Source organism: Psammomys obesus, unplaced genomic scaffold (genome assembly GCF_907164565.1).
Source record: "Psammomys obesus unplaced genomic scaffold, mPsaObe1.curated_primary_1811, whole genome shotgun sequence".
In the NCBI taxonomy this organism is placed as follows: Eukaryota; Metazoa; Chordata; class Mammalia; order Rodentia; family Muridae; genus Psammomys; species Psammomys obesus.
The window spans coordinates 5,171,164-5,184,734 of record NW_026592666.1 but is presented as its reverse complement, the minus strand read 5'-3'; the positions used below and the strand labels follow the sequence as shown (position 1 = coordinate 5,184,734).

The following is a 13,571-nucleotide window of genomic DNA, read 5'->3' as shown; positions in this document are numbered from 1 at the left end:
GGGGTGTATGTGTGTGTGGGGGGTTATGCTTTCCATCTTGTCTGTGGTAGTCTCTTGTTTGCTGTTGCAATTTGCCCTGCTAGCTGGCCCACCAGCCACTGGGGATTCTCCTGCCTCTGCCTCCCATCTTGCTCTCTGAGGACTGGGATTGAAGAGCTCTGCTACCGCATCCAGCTTTACATGAGTTCAGGGGATCCAGAGTCAGGTTCCTAAACTTTTGCAGGAAGTGCTTCACACACTGAGTCATCCCAGTTCCATTTTCCATCATAATTCAATTTATAGATTCTTATCTTTTGCCTCCTGATGTTAGGAAACTGAAATGCAGACTCTGACTCTAGAATTTGTACTAATTTGCATGCATACCCTTTGGAAGTTCTATAAGGCAAATGAAACCTAAAGTTGATGTTAAAGATTTTTTCTCTTTATTTTAAAAATTATGTATATGGGTGTTTTGTCTTTATGTATATCAGTGCACCACATGTGTTTCCTGGTGTCTGTGGAGGCCAGAAGAGTGCATCAAAGTCCTTGGTACTGGAGTTACAGATGACAGTGAGATGCTACGTGGGTGCTGGCTATCAAACCTCAGTGCTCTTAACTGCTGAGCCATCTCCCCTACCCTCTATCTATCTGTCTGTCTGTCTGTCTGTCTATCTATTTATTTCTGAATCAGTTCAGTTCAGTGTGCTGCTGTTCATCAAAACTTCGGCCATGTGGTAGTTGTGTAGATAGTGAAGATAGTTGTGTAGATAGTAGATACTTCAGGTATCTATAGAGCCCTATTTGTACACAAAATATAGGTGTTGAGGGGCAAGAACAATATATAGTAAGCACATTGATTTTGCTAAGGAACTTATAAAGTAATGGATGCAGCTCTTTGTAACAGGATGTACATGTGACAGGTGCTAAGAAAAAGGATAGACATTGCAGTAGGACACAGAAGAAACAATGGGCAAAGACACTGAGCCATGACAGTTCAGGATATACAGGGGAGATGTGAATTATTCAGCAAGCTCTATGACAGAATTTCTGTCCCCTGTCCTACTTTTCATATCATGCAGAGTGATTGGGATCACCACAAACCCACAAGTAATTCTCATTGGTTCAGTGAGAGTTGAAATGAATTATTGTGTATAAAGCAGGGGAGGTGAAGCTAGAATAGTAGTTAAGGAGCAGGATAAGAGATGGCCTTAAAAATAGTATTGGGCTAGGAATCCTCAGTACCTACATAAGTGCTGGGCATGGCTAGATGTACCTGTTATCCCAGGACTGGGAGCAGGGTGCCCAGAGGCAGGCAAGTCCCCAGAGCTTGCTGCCTGCCAGAGTGAATGTTAGACTCTGTGAGAAGACCTTGTCTGAAGGGAAGAGGTTGGAAAGTGATAGAGGAAGAAACCCAGTGTCCTCTTCTGGCCTGTGCATGTGTATCTAGGCAAACACATACACATCACATATAGTCTGTGAAGATGGAATCATTAAGGATTTAGGACATCATTTGCTAGCACATAGTATGCCACCAGCTGATTCTTACATGAGGTAAAGCATATGTTGCAGAAAGAAGCAAGCTGAGGTGGAACCATTCCAGAAGTGACATAACAGTTTTGGATGGCAGTATGGAATGCAATTTCAGATGGTGTTTGTAAGGTATTCATGACAATTGTTATAGACCAGGAAGAGAGTGGAAGCTTAGAGAAAGCCTACGTTTATGAGCTAGCAGCAGGATGCCAGCAGGGGAAAATACACAAAAACAAACCAAAGAACCAGGTTAGAGTACTGTGGACAAGTTTGAAAGGCCAGTGAGGATTTTACTTTTTAGGGCTCCTAATTTCACATGAAAACAGTACTGAGTTAAGTGATCCAGTAGAGAAAGGTAACTCTACTGAGTTCATGTGCACATCAAGCTTTTCAAAAGAGAAATACTCCGATGAAAAGTTTATCCTTTGGATAAATTATGATGACCTTTTTGAGATGTTTTAACTGCTAAGTAAGTTGACAGTAGGAACTGGAAATGCAAAGTAAGGCGGGGCTCAGTGTCTCACTGTAAAGGGCTCAGTACAACATGGAAGCCTAATACTTTTACAAAATTAGCCATTTGTTCTCTGGCCATGGGACTTGTTTTCTGAACTATAAATCAGAGGTTGGAATAGGTATTTTCTGCAACTGTGTTTGGGTGTTGACATCTAGTATCTATTTTTTAGCATAGAAACTTTTTTTTTTAAATAAGGGAAGATTTTCTTTTTTAAAGCTTGAAGTTGTTAAGTACGTTTAAGTTTGTTGAGAGACAAGTACATGGTACTGTGTTGCTTCTCAGGTCACCGCCGGCAGCACTGATGTCTCTCCTCAGCACTCAGGAGGACCTGCTGGAGAATGTCCTGGGCTGTGTTCCTGTGGGGCAGATAGTTACCATTAAGCCACTGAGCGAGGATTTCTGCTATGTTCTGGGATACCTCCTTACTTGGAAGTTAATACTTACTTTCTTCAAAGCTGCTTCATCTCAGGTAAATAAATGCAGGACTTTAGGAATGGTTGATGGTGAGAGTGCGATGGAATAACTACATGTGACCCCTTTGGATGACTCTGTTGCAATGTGTTTCTCAAAGCTCTCTCCTTCCTATCTTTTTGACTCAGAACAGGGATGCTCTACATTTCAGTCTAAACCTGTCAAGCCAGGTTCATACACCTGCTGCCGAGATTACTTATTTTTCCAAATGCATGCTTCTTTCCCCCAGAGTGAATCTTGGAAATGGGTCTGGGACATTCAACCTTACAGGATGTAAACAGCTAATTTCTCTAGTTCAAAGAAATATCTTTTATGGTCTGACTTTTGTTCTAACAGTGATTTTAGAGATTTGGAATTGGGGGGTTGCTTTTTTATGGAAGTCATGATCTTGCCACAGAGATTCAGTTGCTGTATCACTCAAAACTAGTGTTCTGAGGACGGTCTTTGAAGGACTACCCAATCATGAGCTCTGTTTCCTCCCTGTCAAAACTTTAATCCAGCAAAAATAACCTAATAATATCCAGTTACTACAGTGGCCACTAGATGTCTCTGTTATTTCATATTTCAGAAGAAAGATCTCAGTCTCTCTCCCCTCCTTTTCCTGCCCCTCTGCCTATATCACACTCTCTTACCTTCTTTCATTTTTTAGATAGAATCTTGTTATATAATCCAGCTTGGACTTGAACTCAAATCTGTTGCCTCAGCCTCCCCAGCTCTAGCATTATATGGTGTGCTATCATGTATAATTTTAGCTTTTATTTCTTCAGAACTGCAACAAAACTCTTTGTGAGTTTTGAGACATGACCTTTATAGGAATGTGGAGTGATTTCTGGATCTTCAATTCTATTCCACTTATAGATATACCTGTTTTTATGCAAATACCATTACTATAGCTCTCTAATACAACATGAAATCTGGGATGGTGATACTTCAGCACTTCTTTTATTATTCAGGATTGCTTTAACTATCCTGAGTTGTTTGTTTGTTTTTCCATATGAAATAGAATATTATTGTTTTCAATTTCTGTGAATAATTGTGTTGAGATTTTGATGGGGGATTGTGTTGAATCTGCAGATTGCTTTTGGTAGGGTGGCCATTTTCACAGTATTAACCCTCCTGATACATGAACTTCTATACAATGTTTTAAAGATGTTTATTTCATTTTTAAGTATGCATATATATATATATATATATATATATATATATATATATATATATATATATATATATTTACTTAAGTGTCATAGCTGGCCCTGGTGGCACATGCCTTTAAACCAGCACTTGGGAGGCAGAGGCAAGCAGATATCTATAAGTTTGAGGTCATTCTGGCCTACAAAGTGAGTCCAGGATAGCTGGGGCTTGATACACAGAGACACACTGTCTAGAAAAACAAAACAAAAACAAACAACAACAAAAGTATGTAAGTGTCTGGGTATGAGCTTGTGAGTGGCCAGAAGAGGGTATAGGATGTCAGATCCTTTGTAGTCAGTTACAGGTGGTTGTAAGCTGCCCAGTATGGGTCATAGGAATCAAGACTAGTCATCTACAAGAGCAGCACATGGTCTTACCTGATGAGCCATCTTTTCAGCTTCCCTCCAACTTTTTTAAAATGTCTCACTCTGCAGACCAGACTGACTTGGAACTTCCTATCTAGCTCCAGGCTCGTCTTCAACTTGTGGCAGTATTTCTGCTTTATCTTTCCAAATGCTGCGGGTATAGGTATGTCCCACTACCGTTAATAATAAGCAACACAAAATCATACCCACAGAGATGCAATTTCTATCATTTTAATTTTAAAAAGATTTACTTAATTTTTAATTATGTATATATGTGGTAGATGCCTATGAAGTCAGAACCTCTAGAACTAGAGTTACAGGCAGTTAAAACTGCCTGCCAGAGGTGCTGGGAACTGAGATGAGGACCTAAAAGAGCAGTGCACACTCTTAGCCACTGAGCCAATTCTCTAGCCCTTTATGTTTTGAGACACTTCCATGTAGCCAAGGCTGGCCTCATATTCACTAGGTAGGCTGTGATGTCCTTGAACTTCTGATCCACGAGCCTCTAGCTCTCAAGTGCTGGGAATATAGGTGTGCCAGCACACACATATGCAGTGTTGGACTGAACCATGATTAATTCTCAGCAGAGGTACTTGCCTCTGCTGAGAAGTCAGGTGGCTTGCTGTCTTAGGTCTGGTGTGTTGGTGATGTAAAACTTGGCTACTTGGTAAAGGTTCTGTCTCTAGATTTCTCCATTGCAAGGGTGTTTTATCAGTATGTCCTAATCAGCTCCAGATCTTATGACTTGTGCTGTGAGGTGTGTGATACAAAGAAAGTAATCCAAACCAAAACAAAAACGATGTGAAATCGCAGGGTTGGTTACTGAGAAACAGGTAGTTATGAAGCATGAATATCACCCAGAGTTCTGTCTGGTCTAGGGTGCCAGATTTTCCTAATTTTAAGAGGAACTAGAAATCCATATTTTTATGTAGAATTTCCTGATTGGTGGTGAAACAATTGTGAAAACATTTTGTGCTACTCATTTGTGTGTTCTGTTCTAAAAGAATGGCATAATATTTGATGTAGAATAAAGTTAGCCTTGAAAATGAAATTAGTTTTACTCAGGAATTTGCAAGATTAAGACTATGGTGTGGAAGGAATGTGTGGCAGAGTATGAGTTAGTCATCTGTGGGGAATGGCAACTAGATAGTCTTGGCTCAGATGAAGCCTGCAAACCAACGTGACTGTATTGATGGGGAGCTGATCTGAGAGTAATGCTAGAAGTATCTATCTAATAACGAGGAGAAGTGCAGTGCCATGTCATGCACGTAGCACATTTGGGAATACATATGCTCACATCGCTTATAGCAGCGCTCCTGTAATGGAGCTCTCACTCAGTCACTCTCTCTCTGTCTCTGATTTTGTCAGTATTGTATATGAGCCTACTGCCTCGGTACATGTTAATGCTTGGCCACTGAATTACATTGGCCTCTTCTGTATAATTCCAAGTGTTGAAATACATCTTATCATATCATTGTATAATCTACTAGTTTGTTCTTTTGCCTTATTTAGTTGAGTTTACTAATCCATTTTTTGCTTCCCACCAGCTTCGTGCTCTGTATTCAATGTACCTTCGGAAAACAAAGAGTCTGAATAAATTACTCTATCATCTGTTCAGACTTATGCCAGAAAACCCTACTTATGGAGAGACAGCTATTGAGGTGTCAAATAAGGACCCCAAAACATTCTTCACTGAGGAGCTTCAGCTGAGTATTAGAGGTCAGTGAGCTATACGTATGCATCCTTCTTAGAGACTTTGCTCAGACCAAGTTGTACTAAACATCAAGGATGACCTTTGATGGGAGTTTCAGCTAGGAGGATGTGGAAATTCAAGATTTTCCAAATTTATCTAATAGGACAGATAGCTGGAACTTAGGGATCAGAATTTCATTAGTTTTTGAAACTTAATATTCTATATGAATCTTTTTTGAGAAAGGGTGTCACTCTCTGGCCTTTGCTGGCCTGGAACTCTGTGTAGACCAGGATGGCTTCAAGCTCATAAAGATCTGTCCACCTCTTCTGGGATTTAAGGCATGTGCCACCACACCCTACCATCTCTATTTGATTGATGAAACAAAAGTAAGTGAAGTTTATGTTCTTCACTGGAAACTTACATTTTAGTTAGAAATGTGAGGAGACAGAAATGCAGAGCACCTTACTGTATTGTTATATAACTGTGCCCATGAAGAAGAACTCTGAAAAATCCTTGCTCTGAAGATGCTGTGCGTGGTGTAAAGATTAGGTGTTTGGCTTTTTTTAGGTTTATTTTATTTCATCTTTATGAGTGTTTCACCTCCATGTATCCGCATCATGTTTCTGCCCTGAGGGTCCAGAAGAGGGTAGATGTCAGTTCCCTAGAACTGGAATTACAGACATAGTGAGCTGTCATGTGAGTGCTGGGAATCTAGTTCCTTTGCAAGAGCAACAAGGGTCCTTAACCACTGAGCCATCATCTCTCCAGACCCTGGGATGATTTTTTCCAGTTCAGCAACTCAATGAGCTGTGGGGACATTAAAGGAGGCAACTTACTTTTATAATCAAAAAACAAACAACCAACAAAAACCACAAAGGACACTTAAATGTTTCTCTTTTAAAAACACTTGTCCCGTTTCATTTGTGGTCTTTCGTGTGAAACCAAGGGTATTTCTAGACTTTTCTGTATTAGTGGGATTTTCACTGCTACTGCATGGCATTGCTGCAGTTCAGTTTGAGTGTGCATGCAGGTGCTAACACTCTTTCAACTGCAGTCTTCCTGTTTTATGAGCCACTACACTGTTCTCAGAAATATACTGTTCGTCTGCTATTCCAGGTGAGAAGTGCACATCACTAACTTGGAATTTTTTTTTTCTTCAGAAACAGCAACTCTGCCATACCATATTCCACACTTGGCATGTTCAGTCTATCATATGACTTTAAAAGACTTGCCTGCCATGGTTAGGCTGTGGTGGAACAGCAGTGAGAAGCGTGTTTTCAATATTGTAGATAGATTTACCAGCAAGTATGTCAGCAATGTTCTTTCTTTTCAAGAAATATCTTCTGTACAAACAAGTACACAGCTATTCAATGGCATGACGGTTAGTATTGTCTTGACTTCTGGAAAAAAATAGCAGTTATAGCTTTGATTACTTATGTCATCACAAATTATAACCCTTAATTTATAGAAAATGGTTTACCTTATTTTCTGATTCCTCTGTCAACGAAGAGATGGTAAGCACCCAGCAGACACTTCATACTTGGAGTGCCATTTGACTGTTCAACAGTGCTTTCCTGTGTTCAGACCTAATTACCGTTTGGCACTTCCTATGCACAAAGTAGAGCTTATAAGAATAGCCAAGTGTCATAAAGTCACTCTAAAGCATGCTAAAATCTTATTTTTTGCAGCCTTGTCTCACCAGAAACTCACTGTGTAGGCTCTAGGCCTCCCCTGCCTCTGTCTTCAGAGTGCTGGGATTAAAGGCTTGTGCTCTCATGCTTTGCCACATGCCAGGTGATGCCTGGTCCCCGATAAATGATATGTTCCTCTCCTTATCTTCCTTTGTAATCTTCAGCTGTTAGTTGATCTGTCAAAGTGTTTTCACTTTCAATAATAATAGGAAGTTACTTGGCAAAGAAAAAAACACCTTTCTTGTGTTGTAGGTTAAGGCGCGAGCTACTACTCGGGAAGTGATGGCTACTTACACCATTGAAGACATAGTGATTGAACTTATAATACAGTTGCCTTCCAATTATCCCTTGGGTTCCATAACAGTGGAAAGTGGGAAAAGGATTGGGGTGGCTGTGCAGCAGTGGCGCAACTGGATGCTGCAGTTAAGCACTTACCTCACCCACCAGGTATGTTTCTGCTTACACATTTGCCCTTCAGACCAGAGAAAGGATCTATTGGAAAGAGCAGCTAGGCACAAAGTCTCTTTGCTTAAAGTGGAAACTAAAAATTCTTGGATAAATGCATCAAATGGGTTCCTAAAGCTGCTGTTTCTGCTTTAATTTTCAAAGTTCAGTAATTACTTTTCTGTTGTTTGGTAGACATGGGCTTTATTGCATTCACATTGCAGATGTAGAACAACACATGGTATTAAAGAAATGAAGGGGCTCTCTTAGGAGAGACTGGATTAATGAATGTTTTTCCAGTTACCTTTATTCCTACATTTCAACTTTTAATTGATCTTTAAACAAATTATAGATCTTTAGTTTTCTTTGTATGTATATAAACAAAAAAGTATATATTTTACAATAAAAATTATTTTAAAGCAAAATTCTATTCTATTACTATGAATCAATTGCAAGGTCAGATGATATCATCACTATCAGTTGAAAATTAGGAAAGCTGTTCTAAATGACTAACTCCTTAGAGAAGCTACAGCTAACACTTAAAGTATTGGTTCAGAAGACTTTAAAGGTATTTTCTTTTTTAACGAATATCTTATTTTTTTCCAGTTTCCTACATATATACACTGTATCTTGAGCATAGGCTCTCTCAGCTTCCCGCTCCAGCTCCCTCTCAACTCATTGCCCTTTGTCTGTCATCTCTTTCATGTCATAGTAGCCCCACTCCCCTCAGTTGGCATCATGCCTGCCGTACTGTGCACTGATCTTGTTGGCTGACTCTGTGCCATAGCTGCAGTGAATTCTTGAGTACAGAAGCCATGTCCTGTCCAGCAGACAGCATTCCTCCATAGCTTCTGCTGCTTACATCTTTCTGCTCCCTCTTCCTAAGCTTTGGGTGGTTGATTCAGTTGCCTTGTTTAGGGTTTAGCAGCCAACTGTCACATATTGTCTCGGCATTTGACCAGCTATCAATCTCTGTATCACTGCCCACTTGAGAAAGTACATCATTTATCTTCGGGTTTGAAACATAAATGTTTACAGGGAAGCTAAAAACATGCTTGTCATTTGGCAAAATAAAATGTGGACATGGGCTTTGACCAGGTCTATGGAAGGTGTGAACCCTCTTGCGAAGCAGGCTCATGAAAAAGCTGCAGGTTCCCTCACAGCAGTCTTGCCACTGCGGCACCAGGGGGTGCCTCCTGCTGGAAAGTCAGTGTTATAGTAGAGCCCAGGGCCGGAGAAGACAATTGATGTGCCTTCTCCCCCAGCGGCCTACATAGCACCTTCTGACACTGAACGCAGGGAGAAAGTGCTCAGGGCAGTTCTACCTTGATTTCTCTATGTTCTGCAACAAAAGTGTGTTGTGTCTTATCTAGTTCTGGTGGGCAGCCAGGGGTAACAGTAGAAGCCTTTGTTGTTGGGGGGCCTCTGAGACCTTGCTAACCAGCCATTCCTACATAGGTAATATTATGTTAAAATTATATATATATATATATATATATATATATATATATATATATATATATTTTTTTTTTAAGAGGATACAAAGTTTGGGTATAGTTAGGCAGAGCCAGATCTGAGTGAAGATCAAGGAGCAAATGGTAGATATGATCAAAATATATTATGTGAAATATAATATACATTCTTAGATATTACTAAAAAGCCCAAAGAAATTTAAATTAGCTTATAAGGTGTGGGTTTCTGTAAGGGTTTCTGGTACATCTTAGCTTTGGTTAACCCACTTCCAAACTCCCCTTCTGTGCTACTACCTGAATCTTATTTAAGCCTTTAAAACCAATTATTTCTTGGAAAAACTATCTTTAATGAGAAAAATTGTATTTTTTCCTAAAAATTCAGAGATAATTTATAGTAACATTTAGGGAAGTTAGGAGATAATATAATCAATCAGCCAGATTCAGCTTTGATTTTGTGGGAGTGAATAAAAGTACCATCTGGAGGCTGTCAGTATCGGTGACTCTCTTTCCTCTCTCTTTCCTCTTTACTACAGAATGGAAGTATTATGGAAGGCTTAGCATTATGGAAGAATAATGTAGACAAACGATTTGAGGGTGTTGAAGATTGTATGATCTGCTTCTCAGTTATTCATGGTTTCAACTATTCTCTTCCCAAAAAAGCCTGTAGAACATGCAAGAAAAAGTTCCACTCTGCTTGCTTGGTAAGGCAAAGAGATATTTCTTACTTTTTTTTTTTTTTTTTTTGTGCTCTGTATATATGTGTGATATTTATTTGAAAGATGGTGTGGAGGGCTGGTAAGTTGGTTCAGTGGGTAAAGACACTTGCTGCCTAAGACTGGCAACCATGTAGAGGTAGGAGAGAACCAATCTACAGGAACTGCTCTCTGACCTCATGTCCTCACCACTGCACATTCCTGTTATGCAAACAATTTAAGAAAATAATATATGCTTATAGTAGACATTAAGAAGTGACTTTAAAAAAATCAGTAAAAGATTATTAGTGATTTACTGAGATGGTGCATCAAAGCACTTTAAGGAATGGATACTTTCGGGCTCTTAGCATTTAGTGAATTAATGGTCCAGGATGGGACACTACAAGACTTGACACAGCCGCCCAGCATCAGAACCTTTTGCTCCTTGTAGGATGTTGAGTTCATTTCTTCATATATATTTCTTCTACCTTAGTTTTATGAATGAGCCTTAGTATACAGGGGCAAGGGATCACAGTATAGCCTCTAGAAAGAGCATTTAGTTGTTAATTTTGGAGATGGAAGGCAAAATTCTTAATATGTTCTATTTTTCATTTTGTCATTACAGATTATGAAATTGAAAGCTTTAAAATTTATTTTAACATTTAAAACCTTTTCTTTTCCAGTACAAATGGTTTACATCTAGCAACAAATCAACTTGTCCACTCTGTCGTGAGACCTTTTTCTGAGGTGTTTTTTCATTGGAAATTTTCCCTGCAGTAAGTCAAGCCAGAGGCAGTGGACTTGGTTTCATCTTGAAGTACCGATGTGAGGAAGCCAGTGAGCATGACAGAAATGCCATCTCTGTTATGTGAGCCTCAAGTCAGGCTCCCCTCTCTTTAGATTTGCTTTGTAAATCTTTAGAAACTTTCTTTTTACAACATTACATACTTGAGAGAACATATTTATATTAATGGCTTAATCTCTTTGTATATTTAAAAATAAATATATCTCTTCTCAAAAATATCCTAAATTATAAAACTGAAATTTGTAAAAGCATAAACTATATTATAACTTATAAAACCATCCAGTTTATTGGTCTGTGTTGTAGAACAGTCCAAGTGTAAGGCAAGTGAACTGAACTGATTTAAATTTATAGGTAAAACTAAGATTTGTTTGTTGGTGATGACAAACAATAAGTAAAAATTACTGAATTTCATAGATGATAAAGTGACACTAAACTATTTACATCCATATCCAAAGCTGTTTGAAGCCTGCTCTGAAACCTCACATGGAAGAATGAACTGAACTCCAAGCAGCTCTGTTGAGACTTACAAAATTCATAAATTATATCCATGACATTAATCTTTAGCTTGTGAAACAATTATTTCCTATGTTAATGAGATTTGAATTGTAAATTTGTTGGATGAAGTTATTACTCCATTCAGTGAGTCTCCAAAGAGTGGGAATTTGAAGCAGTTTTTAAATTATTCTTGTGAAGTAAAATGGTGGTTGTCTATTAAGAAAGGAATAAGTATTACTAAAGTGCAATGACGTGTGGAAAAACCAATACTTAAAAATGTTGTAGGAGACTTTAAATTTTGTGAGCTAATTACTTAAAACTACCAGAAATGAAGAATTTAGTAGTAAGTAAAGTTAAGTTTTTCTGTTTTGAGATAACATCTCACTGTGTAGCTCTGGACTAGCCTGGGACTCAGTAATCTGCCTGCCTTTGCCTCCCAAGTGTTGGAATTAAAGTGTCCACCAAGTCTGGGGAAATTAAGTCTTAATGGACTGCAGTATGTAAACAAGTGAAAAACTGCCATTGGCTTCAGTACCGTTGCCTTTAACTATATCCAAAGTATCAAGTACGGAAGTTTGGATCTTAGACTCATTTACTACAGTCTTCCATTTCATATCTAATCTAGTCATTAGGATACCTAACAGGTCAGTTTATCATCTGTGTTGCAAATGTTTGATTAGAAAGGTGCAACTCTTGTCAAATAAAATTCCTGCTTACCATCAACTGGTCAACAGACTGTTATTGAAGTAGTATGAAATTGGTCAGGACTGCAGTCTAGAGTGAGAACTATGTGTGGGTTACAGATGCAGCATCAGTTTGTCTGTCTCCTGATTATTTTTTCTTCTGTGTAATATTTATTATCTTATAGTCTTGAGGTTCCGAAACAGAGTGAAGTGTAGATAGCAAAATTCTACTACCTCTTCTTAAACCCTTACAACACTCTTTTACCTATGTCTGCCTCTGACACAGTAGTCACATGAATGGCGATGCCCCTTTGAAAATTACTCTTTTCCTTTAAAAGCAGTTTTACAATAAAATTTTGTTTATAACCTTTCCAGTATTGGTTCTTGACTTGTGACCTGAAGCCTGAGTAAAAGAGAAGACAGAGAAGTAGACCTTTGGCTTCCTGCAGTGTGTGGGCATCGGGAGCTCCTTACACTCAGCACTCTGGAAGCTTCCTGTGAGACTTGTGTGGATAGTTGTCACTTCACTACAGTTGATACGCTTTAAAAAAAAAAAAAAATTAAAAAAAAGCTTTCCAGAAGCAAGACTGAAACTCAGAATACCACGTTTGGGTTTTATTATTTAGCTTTGACAACACTCATAGACAGGATACCAGCCCTTGATAAACTTAGCATGAAAGGACCTTAAAATTGACTGAGAGTCAAAGCCCTGGTACAAGTGTACTTTTAACCTCAAGCCAAACAGCAATTTTTAAAATTTATTTTTAATTCTTATTTTTCTCATCATTTCACATATGCATATGCATTTCTGTTACTTAAATAACATTAACACTTGATAAATTTTATGGTGTGAATAATTATTTGATTATTATACCATTATAGAATATTTCAAATATACAGAAAATAGTAATATATATCCCTTGTATGAACTCCTCCCAAACTATTTTGTCGTATTTGCTTCTTCTGATTTTTAAAGAAATAAAATGTTACTCTTTTCTATTCTCTGGCCCATTCTCCTTCCTTCTCCAGAGCTAGTTTGCTGTTCTGAAGTTTGTGCATCTCCTTCCTACTTGATGATTTATACTTTATGCTGTATATTTGTATCTATAAATAATGTATAGCAATCTTTTTTTTTTTTCTGTAAAGAAATTGAGGGAGCTTTCCTACTTGTGTCGTCTTTTGCAACTTGCTTCTTCACTTAACCACTATTCAACATTATACCTGCCAGTCTTCCTAATTGCCATTTTGGGCAAATACATTTGGATGTCTCATCTGGTCTTCAGTATAAGCCAGTGAAGGAATGCACCTAGCAGGCAAAGAGCAAAAGCTTCCTTCTTCCACATCCTTTATATAGCCACCCAGCAGAAGGTATGGCCCAGATTAGAGGTGGATCTTCCCATTTCAGAAGGTCCAGATTAAAGATGGGAATTCCCATTTCAAATGATTTAATTAAGAAAAATTCCTCACACATGTACCCATCCACTTGGGTTTTAGTTAATCCCAGATGTAGCCAAGTTGACTACTAAGAATAGCCATCACAACATTT

The 13,571-nt window shown here is 38.5% G+C and overlaps 1 protein-coding gene across 3 annotated transcripts in view; it reads left to right on the top strand.

Moving 5' to 3' along the window:
* Ltn1 (listerin E3 ubiquitin protein ligase 1) overlaps nucleotides 1-12,395 on the top strand; it is a 48,829-nt gene extending 36,434 nt beyond the window's left edge. For all 3 annotated transcript variants that reach the window (XM_055614815.1, XM_055614816.1, XM_055614814.1), the window contains 6 exons: nucleotides 2,306-2,492; nucleotides 5,598-5,769; nucleotides 6,904-7,124; nucleotides 7,687-7,881; nucleotides 9,884-10,051; nucleotides 10,726-12,395. In XM_055614815.1, the coding sequence (XP_055470790.1) occupies nucleotides 2,306-2,492; nucleotides 5,598-5,769; nucleotides 6,904-7,124; nucleotides 7,687-7,881; nucleotides 9,884-10,051; nucleotides 10,726-10,788 (1,006 nt within the window). In that variant the 3' untranslated portion in view covers nucleotides 10,789-12,395. The remainder of the gene's footprint in view (nucleotides 1-2,305; nucleotides 2,493-5,597; nucleotides 5,770-6,903; nucleotides 7,125-7,686; nucleotides 7,882-9,883; nucleotides 10,052-10,725) is intronic.
* Nucleotides 12,396-13,571: the final 1,176 nt, after the last annotated feature.